The 16123-nt window shown below is 50.8% G+C and overlaps 1 protein-coding gene and 1 pseudogene across 1 annotated transcript in view; one reads left to right on the top strand and one right to left on the bottom strand.

Annotated features, from left to right (window-relative positions):
* The window catches only part of PLCG2 (phospholipase C gamma 2), a 155080-nt gene that overhangs the window by 47291 nt on the left and 91666 nt on the right, over window positions 1–16123 (bottom strand). Inside the window, exons 10-15 of the mRNA XM_040254066.1 lie at window positions 9387–9488; window positions 8449–8567; window positions 6373–6458; window positions 5149–5269; window positions 3555–3723; window positions 357–461 (exon numbers count right to left, since the gene is read on the bottom strand). Coding sequence (XP_040110000.1) covers window positions 357–461; window positions 3555–3723; window positions 5149–5269; window positions 6373–6458; window positions 8449–8567; window positions 9387–9488 — 702 coding nt within the window. The remainder of the gene's footprint in view (window positions 1–356; window positions 462–3554; window positions 3724–5148; window positions 5270–6372; window positions 6459–8448; window positions 8568–9386; window positions 9489–16123) is intronic.
* On the top strand, window positions 11434–15538 carry LOC120872991 (annotated as a pseudogene).

A 16123-nucleotide genomic window follows, 5' to 3' on the forward strand; every position in this document is an offset into this window, starting at 1 on the left:
GTGAAACTGGCTGAAGGATGTATGAGGTGTGTGTGTGTGTGTGTGTGTGCGCGCGCGCGTACCGGGTGAAGGACGTATGAGGAGAGTGTGTGTGTGTGTGTTGGGGGAAAGGGGCGTCAGTGTGTGTCTGTGTGTGTGTCTGTCTGTCTGTCTGTCTACATTTCTGCCTGAGAATCTATAGTATGTTACACTGAATATAAAATTATTTCAAAATGAAACATTCATAAGGCCAAAGAAAAACACAGTCTCCTAAAAATGGCCAATTCACTTCGAACGAGCTGCAAGTGAGGCAGGCACTGCCGGCGGGTGGGCGGGCGGTGTGGTCAGGGCCCCCGGCGGGGCGCGAGGAGCCGCACCTGGTCGATGGGGTCCCACATGTGCAGTTCGCCCTGCTGCTTGTGCTCGTCCTTCTTGTCCTCCATGTTGACGTCCACGTCACCACGGGGGCCCAGCTTCTTATGCTGAAGGGGAGAACACACAGAGCCAGTCTCCCTGAGCCCCAAAGTTAGGATCGTGGGGCCAGCAGACCTCCACCCCCGCCAGCGCAGCATCCACCTGCACAGTCCCGCCTCGGGGCTTTGCGCTGCCGGTTCTCTCTGCCTGGCTTCTCTCTCTCCACCTTCAGCTCTGCACCTGGCGTCACCACCCCAGAGGCGCTTCCCTGTCTACGTGACATGAAATTGCCCACACGCCCCCTTCCCGCCCCTGTCACTCTCAAGCCCCTGGATATAATTAACCCTCATCCTCATACTCTTTAGCTAACCTTCATACTCTTCAGCCCTGTGTGTAGCTACGTATCTAACTGTCCTCTGTCTTCCCTGCTAGAATATAAGCCCCATGAGGGCAGGAACTTTGTTTTGTTCCCTGTTGAATTTCCTGAGCTAGTTTAGCACATAGTGATTGCTCAATAAATATTCAGTGAATCAACGACGCGCCCACATTCTCCAGCACACAGAGGGAAAGGCAAGGCCATGGTGCATCCGTGGGCACAGGCTGTGCAGGGCAGGGGCGGGCACACTGGGGAGGTAGGCTGAGAAGACCTGGGTGCAAATAGCCCTGCTGCTGCTCTATCAGCTGTGTGAGCCAGGGCAGGTGGCCACGCTGCTCTGAAACCTTCGTGTCCATCGGCAAGACAAAGAGGGCGATCATGAAGGCATCCACCTGGGCGAGTGCTGACCACCCACATCACACGCACAAGCCTTGGGAAGCAGAGGCCTGGTGGAGGGGACTCTGGATGGGGAGTCAGACCTGGGCGTGAACTCAGGGCCCACCGCCTTCCTCACTGGGTGGCCTTGGCTGCATGACAATCTGTCTCAGTAACTTCCCCTGTAAAATGGGGGTGACAGAGCCCCGCTGGGTCCCGTAAGGTAGTGGGCAAGCGGGATACATGCCATGGCAGGACATAAACACCCTGTTTTAACAGCCCCGAGTGACATCTTTGGCAGGAACTGTGCAACCTCTGCTGAGTCAACCTCTGCACCTGTGGCCTCTCCTGTCTAGGGGGCTGGGGGCCCGGATGACCCATCCTGCGGGGCTGTCATGAGATGGAGTATCATCTATGAGTGTGGACCAGCCCAGTGTGCAGCACTCACTGACTGGGTCACAGACGGTATTTCCACCCCGTTTCCCTGAAATTGAAAGCGGTGAGCCATGAGGTAACACGGGTGAGCCCATGACTGCTCCTAAAGGGGTGTGTGCTACTTGACACCATGAAACAAGAGCTGAGAAATCCCCAAGGACACGCAGAGAGCTGTCCTAATGGACACAGAGGGAAATCGCGGAGAGAGGCAACGAGGCCCCCGGAAGAATCACTGACCAAACATGAGAAGCTGTGGACGCTCCCCGGCTAAGCCCCCTCTGCCTCTCATTCTACTGGAATGCTAGAAGCTTCCCTGAACTTCTCAGGGAAATCTACCCCCAAAATCTCAGCCAACTCCTCCAAATATGCTACTGCTCTGACCCGAGGGCACCCCTCTGAATGGGGCTCAGCTGAAGCCCCCTCACTGCTCGGTTCTCCTCCGCTTAGAGGTTGGTCTCCCCACCAGACTGTGACTTCCTGACATGTAGGGAATGTCTCCAGTGAGTCTTTGTGGCCTAGTGACAATCTAGGGAACACACCACGTGCAGCACCCACCCCGAACCTGAAGGGCCTTCCCCCTTCTCTGTCTGGCAAACCCCTGTCCGTCCTTCCCACGGACCTGCTGGCTGTCACCGAAATCCACGTCACTTCTTCCACCGATGCTTCCCTGCCCCTACAGGCGGGGTGGTCACGTGACCAAGTTCTCAGGCCAGGCCAGGAGAGGCCGGGCCTGTCCCACTGACGTCCGCCTGCCTACCAGGTATCCCTCACCCTGGACCCCTTGTGTTCCCCTTTCTGTGAGCCGGATCTCCATGTGCCTGCAACCCAGCATCGACCACACAAGGACAGTGCCCTAAGGCAGGCTTGGCCAGTTCTGTGCTATGAACCCCACCTCTGAAGTCTGGGGAAGAGTACAGATCCTTTCCTCAGAACAACACTCAAAATGCATAAAACTATAAGAGAAACCAATGATACTGAAATACAACTATTAAGAGAGTAAATAAAAATCCTTGTAACATACTAATAGCCATGCCTCTTTATTAACACCTCATATAATATCTAGAGGCAGATCTAATAACCATCATAATTTCAAAGTCACGGTGAGCACACTTTGAGATGTTTGCAACATCTGCAAATGTGATGTGAAAATATCCATGATTTCTGCTGGTGACAAAGCCCCACGTGGCTTGTTGCCAGTGTTGCTGATGGGAGGAGAGGTTAAGTTTTGCTTACATGTTAACAGAGAGGCAACATTTCTGCCCCAAGTTCACCTGCCCCCGTGCCAGCCCCCCGAATTCTACCTGTGGGCTCGTGGGGGCTCTGCAGGCCCTCACCTGAAAACCTCTTCCCTGGGAGAGCACAGAACAAGGGGAGAGGGTCCTGGGACCCTGGACAACCTCATGGACCAGAGTCCACTCTCCTGCACACAGGGCTTGAACTGCCATGCTTTAAGCCACTGTCCATCGGGTCTCCTGACCCAAATGTCACCCTCTCCATGGTGCTCCTGGCTGTCACTCATCCCCCTCCCACAGCACCCAGCTTGCCACCCCCATCACCGCCGGTGCACACAGTCCTTTGGGGGCAGCTGTCCACCTCCAGTCCACCTCCCAAACTACCCTGGGAGCTCCCAAGGTCAAGGACGGAGCCTGGGTCTCACTGGAACAGCCCCAGCACATCGCGAGAGCCTGACAGAGAGGAACGTGGTGAAGAGCTGCCAAGAAATGAGTAACACTGAGTGAATGCGTCCGGGGCTCTGCTGTGGGGCAGGGTGGGTCCACACACTCTGCACACACTCTTCTGCATTTGTACGCACGGCACACTGACGGTGTGGGTTCTATCGTGAGCCCCCAGGCAGCAAGGACACACAGGCGCTGGGAGGTTAAGTGACCTTGCCCGGGTCAGCTGTGGAGTTAGAGAGGAGAACAGCGAGCCCGGGACCCCAGCCCCCCGCGCGTGTGACGCCCCGAGCCACTACCTTGATGACGATCTTCCCGCGCAGCTGGCTGGGCGACGGCAGCTGGTCGGCACTGGCCTCCTTGGGTTTGGTCAGCAGCAGGTCTCCAAACACCTCCTTGAACACCCTGGCCATGTGGCGCTGCTGCTCCACACAGCAGTGCTCCTCGATGGACAGGATCACGGGGAAGCTGCGGGCGGGCGGGAGGCAGGGGTCAGCCAGGCGGCACAGTGACAGTGTGTGTCTGTGTGTGTGTGCGCTGGGGAAAGGGGTGTGTGGGGGTCTGTGTGTGTGTGTGTGTGTGCTGGGGGCAAGGGGTGTCAGTGTGTGTGTGTCTGTGTGTGTGTGTGTGTGTGCTGGGGGCAAGGGGCGTCAGTGTGTGTGTGTCTGTGTGTGTGTTGGGGGAAAGGGGCATCAGTGTGTGTGTGTGTGTGTTTAGGGGAGAGGGGTATCAGTGTGATGTGTGTGTATTCGGGGAAAGGGGTGTCAGTGTGTGTCTGTGTGTGTGTTGGGGAAAGGGGCATGTGTGTGTGTTGGGGGAAAGGGGCGTCAGTGTGTGTGTGTGGGTGGGGGTGTGTCTGTGCCTGCTGGAGGGGTGTCTGTGGTGGGGTGTCTACTCAGGCTGCGTCTCTGTGTGTGTCCATGTGTGCTGCGGGTGTCTTATGTAGGGGGTGCGTCTCTGTGAGAATCTGTGTGGTGTGTGTGTCTAAGTGTGTACACCGGGGGGAAGGGAGTGTCTGTGTGTATCTGTTGGGGAAAAGTATCTGTTCCTGTGTCTGTGTGGGGTACATCTGGGGTGGTGGGCACTGTGTGTGTCTGTGTGTATGTGTGTCTTGGGGGTGGGGAGTATGCACGTGTGTGCGTATGTGTCTGAGGTGAGGTGTGTCTGGTGTGGTGGGAAATGTGTGTGTATGTGTGTGTCTGTCTGTCTGTCTGGGGTAGTGGGGAGTATGCATGTGTGTATGTGTGTATGTATGCAGTGGGGTGTGTCTGGGGTGGTGGGGAGTGTGTGTGTGTGTCTGTGTGTCTGTGTGTCTATGTGGGACATGTCTGGGAGGTGGGGAGTGTGTGTGTGTGTGTGTGTGTCTATGTGGGGTGTCTGGGGGTGGGGATTATGTGTATATTTGTGTGTCCATGTGGGGTGTGTCTGGGAGGTGGGGAGTGTGTGTCTGTGTGTGTGTGTGTCTATGTGGGGTGTCTGGGGGTGGGGAGTATGTGTATATTTGTGTGTCCATGTGGGGTGTGTCTGGGAGGTGGGGAGTGTGTGTGTGTGTTTGTGTCTATGTGGGGTGTCTGGGGGTGGGGAGTATGTGTATATTTGTGTGTCTATGTGGGGTGTGTCTGGGAGGTGGGGAGTGTGTCTGGGAGGTGGGGAGTGTGTGTGTGTGTGTGTGTCTATGTGGGGTGTCTGGCGGGTGGGGAGTATGTGTATATTTGTGTGGGGGGGGCATGTCTGGGAGGTGGACAGTGTGTGTGTGTGTGTGTGTGTGTGTGTGTGTGTGTGTGTGTCTATATGTGGGGTGTGCAGGGGGGTGGGGAGTATGTCTGTGTGTCTGTCCACCCAACCCCAGGGACATCCCCTTGAAGGTGAACCACCAGGAAATCCGCCGCCAACCTGGAGGTGACAAAGGCGTGGTCTTTGATGGCCTGCACAACGTCGTCGAACTTGATCTTGGTGGTCCGCGTCCAGCCGTGGTAGATGATGGGCTTGCCGTCGGGCCCGTCCCAGCAGTCCACTGCAGGCAGAACCGAGCGCCCTGAGCTCCCGCCCATCCCCCTCCACCCCCAGGCCACTGGGGGTGCCACGCTGCCTGCTGACGGCAGTGCCCCGGCCCCCGCCCCAGCACCGGCCCCATCACCTGGACACCGGGGCCAGACCCGGCCAGATCGGGGCCACCAGTCTGAGGACACGCCTCATCTGCGTGCACATGTCACCTGCGTCATTACAGGAAGACTGGGTGGTCTAATTAAAGGTTGCTTTGTAATGCCACAGATCCGTCCAAAAGACACTAGTCCAAATTTTTGTAACAGAGATTTATCATGCGTTTTATCTTCTGATTTGACTTGTCTAAACGCTGGCTTGCTTTCTCTGCTAGAGGGAACATTACAGGGCAGTGAGAGATTTATTTTTCGAGATTCATGGTGAAATGTTCAGACAGAACTAGGTTACGCAGAAGGTGAACAGCCTCTATATTTTTAACCCCCAGAGGAGACAGGAGCTGAAAGTTTCAAACTAAATTTTTTTCACATTTGCTTTTTCCCTAACAGGGAAAAAGGTATAAATTAGGCAGCACTCTGTAGGAGGAACTCTGTAAGGTCTGATACCCTGATGAATGTTTCTGATTAAACTGGAGCCGACATCGGTGCTCTGGGCCTTTCCTCAGCCTGGCACAGCCATGAGCCTCTGGCACTGAGGCAGGCTGGGGGGTCAGGAGGAAGCACCCGCTCCCAGCCACGTCTGGGGGCCTGGAGTCGTCTATGTGGGGCAGCTGCAGGCACCCGGGCAAACCGCGCAGGGCGCCCTCCTGCCTCTAACAACAGCCCCGAAGGACGGCAGGACAGGAAGGCCATCCTTGCCACGGGCCTCCCAGCCCCTCCACTGTATCTGGACGCCTTCCGGCCAAGAAGAGCACTGCCCAAGGTGCTGTGGCCCCGACCTGGCCAGGCCCGACGTCCCTCCTTGTCGTGGGGGACCCCGTCTTCGGGGGAAAGCCCCCCGCCTGGTGGGGGCCGCCTCGCTCACCCCAGATGCTGAGGACGCCTGGCTCGGCCCCCAGGCTGCCCCGCCCACCCCCACCATCGGGCCCCCACGCGAAGCGTCCGGCGGGCAGGCACTCACGCTCGATGCAGCGGCAGCCCATCCGCAGGCAGCGGATGTAGGCCTCCGTGGACGACTCGCTCCGCAGCTGGTCCCCCGTGAGGTACCTGCGGGAGAAGGGGCCGTGTGGGGGCAGGCCTGCACCTCAGGGCGCCCCTGGGGAACTTCTCAGCCTGAGCCCCCAATGCCCTGAGCTCTTCCTGTCTAGAAGGACCCCCCCACCGCACCCCCCAGTTAGGATCTGGGCCAGACACAGGCAGTCGTGTGGCTGACACAGTCAGGAGCCTCAGACTCAGGCTATGGTCGTGGGAGGTGAAGGGGAACCATCCTGGACACCCAAGGGTGGGGTGGAGAACGTGTGTCCTTTCGAGGAAAAGGTGGTCGAAGGGAGTCAGGAGAGAGACTGACAGACAATGATAAACCCACGACTCCCGACGGCTGCCCCCCAGGCTACACAAGGCAGAGGCGGGCCATCGCTCTGACGTCAGGGCCCCAGGCCGGGCACAGGATAAATGGAACTTGCTACCCTGTGAACTTGTCCACCAAAACTGATGCAGAAAGACCAATTTTTATCATTCTCCTCCTTACCACACATGCCCCCCGCCTTTAAGAGTCTGTGTTGCTCAGCTATCTTCTGGGTTTGGCAGAATTCGCCATTCTAAGACACGTACTCAAATCAAAGGCAGGGATGAGAACTATGAAGTCCCTTTTCCCCTGAATAGGAAGGTGTCTTCCAAAATGCCTGGAGACAAACCTAAGGCCCTTCTCTCCACCTCCTGTCTAGACCGACACTCGGGAAAGTACCAGTCAACAGCCCAGGACCGAAGGCCTCCACCCTCTCACCTCACACAGCAGACGGAGGATGAGAGCTTGAGTGGCACATCCTGTTCTCCCTTCCCGTCTGCTCTTTTTTTTCAATCAGGGCAAGCTCCCAAAGATACACATGAGTGTACTGTTCTCCGGCCTAAAAGCCATCAGTGGGGGCTCCCACTGCCCTCCCTGCAGTTTCAAAGATTCCACTCGAGCCGACTCTTCCTGGCCTCGTCTCCTGCCACTCTCCCTCCCAGGGTCTGTGCTCTAGTCTTATGAGACTCCGCTCAGTTCCTCCTACCCCTGGACATTTGCACGTGCTGTTCCTGTGTCTGAAGCCCTCCTCCTCCTCGCCTCGCCACCTGTTCTTCTCGCACCAACTCCCGCTCACCGCTAAGACTCAAAGGAGGCCCTTTCCCCCTCCAAACACATGAGGACAGGGGCTGATCCTGCACACAGTCCCATTTCTGCTACTTTTTGGCCCCGCTGTGCAGCATGTGGGATCGTAGTCCCCAACCAGGGACTGAACCCGTGGCCCTGGCAGTGGAAATGCAAGCCCAGGGCCTGGCGCAAGGCGAACTCTCAGTAAATGTCAGTTCAGTGACTAATTCAACTGCCTTCCTGAGAGCTGGACCATAAAGAAGGCTGAGCACTGAAGAACTGATGCTTTCGAACTCTGGTCTTACAGCAGACTCTTAAGAGTCTGATGGACAGCGAGAAGAACAAAGCAGTCCATCCTAAAAGAAATCAACCCTGAATATTCACTGGAAGGACTGATGCTGAAGGTGAAGCTCCAATACTTTGGCCACCTGATGCAAAGAGCTGACTCATTGGAAAAGACCCTGAGGCTGGGAAAGATTGAAGGCAGGAGGAGAAGGGGATGAGATGGTTGGATGGCATCACCCACTCAATGGACATGAGTTTGAGCAAAGTCAGGGAGATAGTGAAGGACAGGGGAGCCTAGCGTGTTGCAGTCCTTGGGGTCACAGAGAGTCAGACATGACTTAGAGACTCCACAACAACTATGAATGAGATCCCCAAACTGTGCAAACTGGCTTTGTCGACTTGCTTCTTAGGGCCACAGAAAAAGGACTACCGTGGCAATACCAACTAGGAAAGACAGATGCATCTCCCCTCCCCTCCAGAAGCTTCCATATATCCCAGTCTGAGCAGCGAGGGCCTGCACTCTGCCCACTGCCCACACGCTCTGCCAGAGCAGCGCCCTGGAGTGCCCTCCGTACCACCATTCTCCTGCCCAGCAGGCCACAGGCTGGCGGGGAGACTCACGTGTTGTGAGACGAGGAGATCCAGTAATGAGACAAGGGGTTGTTCATGTCCTGCATGTCCACCACGTCATACTTCTCGTCCCAGATGCTGTTCTCCCGGGAAAACAGGTACGTGAGGAACTAGGAGAGTCACAGACACAGGGAGGGATCAGCACACGGGTGGCGACCGGTTCTTACGGGCCTGCGTCAGCTCGGGGAGACCGTACGTGAAGATTCAACACACGGCCCCCTGGCCTCAGTTACCCAAGTTGCCAAAGCGGAAAACTCGGATTGCAACAGGCTGTATGAACACACGCTTCGCTGACCTATACAGTTGATTTCCTTTTCAATATGTATCCTCAAGTACTGGAGGCTACACGAGTACATGCTGCCCATATACAAGTGTTTGGGGACACTAATACCGTGAACATTTGTAAACGCACCATCCGAGGTGAGGAACAGAAGACTGCCAGGGTCGTGATACCTCAAAGGCAGGAAATTTCATATGCCAGTTCCTGACCCCTTAAAAAGGAAAACAGAAGCCTGAGTGACACTCTGCTTCCTGGGAACAACCCTGCATGGGACAAGGGGTGCTCCCCAGCTCCCCTCAGCCCCTGCTGCCTCACGCTGGGCCAGGTGCACCCATTTCCACATCTTGCAAGAGCCACGTAAACCTCGGAATTCTAGTGCTGTGCTTGCAATGGTTTAAGGCTCACTGGCAGGAACTCCCTCTAGCGGCTAAAGAAAAGATTTCACCTACGTGATCAAACGGAGGAGGAGGAGAAAAATCAGAGGCTATGATGGTTTAGGACCGGGGGAAAAATCAGCTCTTGACTGAGAGAGTCAGTCTAGGGACATCTAGCAGCAAAGCCCTCCAAGGCAAGAGGCCTAGAAAATACGCTTCGGAGGACAGCGATGTGGATCCAAAAGCCATGCGCACAGGACAGGGAGCTCACTCACCTCATCCACAAACAAGAAGGGTTCAGCAGTTTCCCTCATGGTGTCGTCAATAAACTTCGTCATCCGCTCACGGACTTTGTTCAGATCCTGAGCCCAAAGCTCCTTAGAATGGTAAAAAGAACATGAAATCATCAGAAAGAGGACTTTGCAAAATTCTTTACCTCCCAGGATCCAGTTTTACTGAAACATGGATGCATTCTGGACACAAATACCATCAAGGCCTCACCCCATGCACAGCACGCATGTTCCCTAAAGGACCAAGAGTAAACATTTTAGGCTTTGGCCACAACAACTTAATTCTTCTATAATAGTGCAGAAAGAACCACAGACAACAGGCACATAAATGGCCGTGGCTGTGTTTATAAATAAAACTTTATTTGTAAAAAACAAGCTGTGGGCCAGATGCGGTCTGTGGTAATAGTCTGCCAACTCCTGCTCTAAGCCAGCTCCTTACACTTGCTAGCATGAAGAGGAGGGGGAGCACAGTTATGTAGGACAACTACGGTCACTCCTCTGGCTGATGGTGGGCAAGTCACAGACCCTCTCTGAGCTCCTGGTCCATTACCTGGGAATAATGATACCTAAGCACACAGACTGTGAAGGACTGGATGAAATAGAAGTTCTGTGCTTAAAACACCTGGTACACAGAAGGTGCTCAAATCACAGCAACATGAATGGTTGACTGTCATCCTCCTATGACATCTCATTCTGTCCAGACAACTCTGCAGGCCACACACTGTCACTGTCATTTTAGAGATAAGGACACAGAAGCTCAGAACATCCCACGATCCCAACTTCACACAGCTAGTAATTCAGAGAGCTAGGCTTCCAAATAACGAAACGTTGGAAAACCAACACAGAATCAGTCAAGATCAGCAAAGTATTGCTACTCAGACACCAATAAGGTCTGAAAGATACATGACCAGTTCAAGAACAGCTTCTGCACAGTCTCAGAAATTCAGAAACCCTTTAGAAAAAAGAACATATAATGTAAAAGAACTTCACTGTTTTCTCTTCAAACCCTAAATCCCCAAATATCCCTAGACAAAAGGCTAAAACATGACCCAGATATTCAATTTTGGCTCATGTTTTCTGGATTCCTAATACTCTAAACCCTCTATCTGTAGGAAAAATAAAACCAGATGTGCTGCCAGTGACGTGTGGTTGGATGGGAAGGGCAGAACAGGAAGTTGGAAAGAAGGTAAAGCATACGGGCAGACACAAATGAGGTAGGTGCAAGGGAACAACAAGCCTCACTGTTGATTCTTGCAAATCGCCTTGGATAAAGGACACCCAACAGCCAGGAGCCAGGGGAGTGGCTGGTTCATTTGCATAGAAGATGTTACAACCTTTGAATACCAGAACAGGAAACTCAAATTGTAGGATACTTAATGCAAACACCTTGCCAGGCCTAGATGCCCTGCAAAGGCCAGAAGCTTCCTGCTTCCTTCTCCTGTAGAGCTTTTGCATAAAAAATCATGGGTACTGAGCCGACATAACCTGGAACTAAAATAGCTGTGAATAAGAAATCTTCTGCCTAAAGGAGTTTAAAATATGAATATCCTAGGGGGTTAGTAAATGTTTCCACTTGGTGGGACTTTCCTGGTGGTCCAGTGGTTAAAGCTCCACCATTCCAATGCAGGGGGCCCAGGTTTGATCCCCAGTCAGGGTACTAAGATCCCACATGCCACAGGGCCAGAAAAGAAACAAATGTGTCTCTGTGGTGTGGGGTATTGTGCTGGGCAACTGCAATAACGGCAGTGATGAGACTACGAGGAGAGAAGGAACTGCGGTGAGGTGGTCTGCGCTGGGCAGGGGCGGCATGCCAGGCTCTGCCCGCAGCCTTGTCATGTGTGGCTCATTTTGAACTCACACAAGCCCGGGAGATATGTATAACATTATCCTCCGGTTAAATAAATAGGAAAGCTGAGGCTTCGGGTCATTAAATAAGCTGACCCAACACTGACCCAGACACATCAGGTTCGGGTCAGTTCACGTCACCTGTCCCTCCCAGGGCTGGACTGCAGCCCACCTGACCAGCCCCCAGATGGAAATTCAGACGGGTTCTCTGAAATCCTCACATCTATTAAAATGCCGCCATCACACCAGCTTGTTAGAAAAGACGAAGATGGTGGATTTCCATGTGAAAACTGTGCCAGGAACAGAAGTACCAGGGTGCAAAAACTGGGTTGTGAGTAAACCTGGAAGAGTCTTCCCTGTCCTTCATGTAAAGAATGAACATAAACGTAAAATCACAAAGTATGATCCCTCAAAATACTGCCACAACTTAAAGAAGATAGGGGAGGATTTCACAAATGCTGTCCCTGTATCCAGCCTCACTTGGGAACTGGAAGGAGAGAATGATCCTTTGAGTAAGAACAGCGAGGAGAATTCTCTGCCTTTCACAGCCCTGCCAAGAAGACAACGGAAGTGCAGAAGAATGCGGGTTCCGCTGCATCTGTAACCATGAGATCAAAACCGAGTAGCGTTAACGGAGAGTCCGCATTTAATACAACAATTTGCACAAAAAACACCTCATAATTCCATTACTCCTAAATCACCCTCTACAACTGATGATGACCGTCAGAAATTTTAAAATGTATTTTTTCAGACTTCTGGTTTAGAAACTACCAAAAACAGAAACAGCATATCTGATGACGATATTGATCCTGAAGATGAATGAAGACTAACGACTGCAAGACAGGAAAGCTTAAGAGAAGACGACATGGTCCTCCAGTGAGTCTGAAAATGATCTCTCTGAAGTCGTAAGGCATGATTTTAAATCTGATTTTCACAAATGTCATACGTCAACAGGTTTAGGCCTCAGAAACAATGTCTCTTGCCTCAACAGTGAAAATAATGTTATGGAAAATGGTTGTGACTCTGATTCAGGAGATACAGATGAAATCATTGCAATGAAAAAAAAGTTCTGGTAAGATCAAAAACAGTGTAGATTTTTCACAGATAGAAAAGTCTATGAACAAGAACACTTATTTGAAAAACAGAAACAAAGGATGATCTTTCTGATGACTGTATTAAAGTACAAAAAAGAAAAAACAAAGTAGATAGCCCTCAGTCACAGAGTTAAGGCTCTTAGTTGTAATCTCTGATTGAGTCCAGTAGCAGTGAAGACACTGATTCCGTATCAGAATCAACTGAGTCTGAAGGAGGTAAGGAGTATAACAGCTTGATGGAAAACTGTTTCCATGTAGGTCTGACTTTGGCTGATTTGGAAGAGTTGGCTGGCAGTAACCCGGAGGCTCCAAAAGAGAAGACTGAGGGCAATGGCTAGGAAACCACTGCCAAGCGTGACAGGGCCTCCAAGAGCCAAAGGACCCCAGGTGACCTCCGCAGAGGCCAGCAGTGTAGTCATACCGAGGAGACTGTGGCTTCTCTTCTAGAAGGAAAAGAGAACCCACGTGGAAAACAGAAACCAAAGGAAAATACCTTAAAGTTAAAATTTCAGGCTTTCAAAGGAGTGAGCTGTCTCTATGGAAGGAATCAATGAAAAAAATCCTTGCAAGAGAGTGTCGCCTCTAACAATATTAATCAAGATCAAATTTCCTTGAAACTTGAGGAACCCAGGAACATGTCCATGGAAAAATGGGCCCTGTGTGCTAATGGCCCATCAAGTGAACAGACTCCTTTCCAACATGCAAAGGAGGCAAATGACTCAAATCAAATTCAGCCTCAAGAGACAGTCTTCTTTTGAGAGCCCGGGTCACAAAGCAGGTGTCCCCTAACAGTTCAGAAAAGAGAAACAGGAATCCTATTTCTAGTCTGTTGCCACTAAAAGATAAGACATCTTTAAGTCTTGGTGCTAAGACTCACAGCAGAGGCCTTGATGAAGACTGTGCTACAGGACTGGAAAGTCAGGAGAGGGCTCTGATCGGAAGCCTGATCTGTGCAGCTCCAAGGCCCCTGAGAAACCACCAGAGGTTTTCTCAAGGAGAGACTCCCAGGGAAGCAACACTGACTTCCCACTTTCTGTTAATAGTTCATCAGGTGTTAGTGCTAAGGATAAGCATGCTGAAGATAATCAGAAACGTCTGGCAGCCTTAGAGGCAAGGTGGAAAGCCAAAGAACTCCAAAAGAAGTCGGTTCACAATGCTCTGGCAAATTTGGACAGTCATCCAGAGGACAAGCCAACGCACATCATCTTTGGTTCCGATAGTGAAAGTGAAAGAAGAGACATCCACTCAGGAGCAAAGACACCCAGGAGAGGAACTAGTAAAAAAGTCCACAGGTAGAGCCTCTAGGAAGCTCTTTGACAGCAGTGGTGATAAGGAATATTGTTCCGAAGATGACAATAACAGGTTCAGAATTAAACCTCAGTTTGAGGGCAGAGCTGGACAGAAGCTCATGAATTCGCAGTCTCACTTTGGCACTGACTCCCAATTTCTAGAAAGTGATAATGAAGAGGAACAGAAAGAAATAAATGAAAAGAAAACTGCTGAGGAGGATGAGCTTGCTGCAGAAAAGTTGAAAGCCCTAAATGTTGTGCAGAGCATTTTGCAGATCAGCTTAAGCAATTCCACAAGCAAAGGATCAGTAGCTGCAAAGAAATTTAAGGACATCATACATTATGATTCAAGGAGGCATGACCATGCCGCTTATGAAAGAAGGCAAGATGATAAACCCAAAGAAAGTAAAGCAAAACAAAAGAAGAAAAGGGAGGAAGCTGAGAAACTACCTGAGGTATCTAAAGAAATGTATTATAACACTCAGTTCAGTCGCTCAGTCGTGTCCGACTCTTTGCGACCCCACGGGCTGCAGCACGCCAGGCCTCCCTGTCCATCACCAACTCCCGGAGCTTGCTCAAACTCACGTCCATCATGTCGGTGATAAAATCCAACCATCTCATCCTCTGCCGTCCCTTTCTCCTCTCGCCTTCAATCTTTCCCAGCATCAGGGTCTTTTCAAATGAGTCAGTTCTTTGCCTCAGGTGGCCGAAGTATCGGAATTTCAGCTTCAGCATCAGTCCTTCCAGTGAATATTCAGGACTGATTTCCTTTAGGATAGACTGGTTGGATCTCTTTGCCATCCAAGGGACTCTCAAGAGTCTTCTCCAACACCACAGTTCAAAAGCATCAATTCTTTGGCACTCAGCTTTCTTTATAGTCCAACTTTCACATCCACACATGACTAATGGAAAAACCACAGCTTTGACTAGATGGACCTTTGTTGGAAAAGTAATGTCTCTGCTTTTTAATATGTTGTCTAGGTTGGTCATAACTTTTCTTCCAAGGAGCAAGTGTCTTTTAATTCCATGGCTGCAGTCACCATCTGCACTGATTTTGGAACCCCAAAAATAAAGTCTGTCACTGTTTCCATTGTTTCCCCATCTATTTGCCATGAAGTGATAGGATTATAACATTGCTATCAATTTAAAACAAATATTCCAGACTGTAAAAAATACCAGTGAAAAGGAAGACGACACACCTTGGAATGTGGACTCTGATGGAGAGAAAGCTGAGGTAGTCCAGGGCCCTACAGCTCTGATGATTTGGGGTGAACAAACCAGCGGGTTCACATTTTCCTTTTTTGAGTCTGACGCCAAAGATGAAAAGGAAGAGACCTATAGAGTTGAAGCAGTAAAACCTGGGAAGATGGCCTGGCAGGGAGACCCTAGTTTCCAAGACAGCAGTTCAGAAGAGGAAGATGTTACTGAAGAAACAGATGACAAAAAGCACAGCCCTGAAGAAGTATCATTACCTGAGAAAGAGACTACTAGATTTTTCTTTTTCTATAAGAATGATGAGAGACTTCAGGGTTCCGACTTATTCTGGAAAGGAGTGGGAAGTAATACCAGCAGGAATTCTTGGGAGATCAGAACAAACAACTTGCATAATGGGCTGTCGGAAGAAATGTAAAAATGCCAAAAGGAGAGTGAAACCAAAATAATAAATGTCATCGTTAATTTTGATAACGAATGTAAACAAGTCTCACCATGGAAACTGGAGTGACCTAGAAAATGATTTTAACTGGCAAAGAATTCAGAGTGAAGGAATATTCAAAATCTTATCTGGTGGATATCATTCTGATTGCTTTCTTTTTCTGTAGATTTCCTATCTGTTCTTACCTAACTACTTCAAACAACCTGAACCTTTGTTTTAATGAAGCATAAGATAGTCCCTCAAAATACTTTTGTATATAATCTCTTTGCTCACTATCTTCAATAACTAATGGGCATTTCCTGACATGAGGTTTACATAAAGCTTTTTAAAATATATGCATCATAGCACTTATATTTTCCAAGTTATGTTTCATGTAAATTATACTTGAAACATTTCTGATTGTATTAAATACACCTTACCTCCAAAAAAAAAAAATGCTGCTGTCGTTTCTTTAGGATATGTTCCTAGGAGAGCAATTATTAAAGTACAGAAGGCTGCTTTCAAAGTTTTCATATTAACCACATTTTGCCCAAAGTGGTTTCTAAAAAATTTGTGTTAACTCGTACAACCAAGTGCCGCAGCGATTATTTCACATATGAACCTCCAGGCTCTGGGTCACCGGTTCAGCGTCCCACAGAGCGCCGGGGGCTGAGACATTCAGGGTCCACCAGGCTGACAGCCTGGGCCCCACCCCCTGGCTTCACCCCTTGTTCCCGCCACACACACTCACATGGATGCATGCAGGCTGTCTGTGTCCTAGCTCCCAGATGTGGGATCCTAACTCCCTGAACTTTGCTGCCAGCCTGTGACCCTGACCTCTGAGGGCAGCCCAGTGACAGG

Source organism: Oryx dammah, unplaced genomic scaffold (assembly GCF_014754425.2).
Source record: "Oryx dammah isolate SB20612 unplaced genomic scaffold, SCBI_Odam_1.1 HiC_scaffold_13, whole genome shotgun sequence".
NCBI lineage: Eukaryota > Metazoa > Chordata > Mammalia > Artiodactyla > Bovidae > Oryx > Oryx dammah.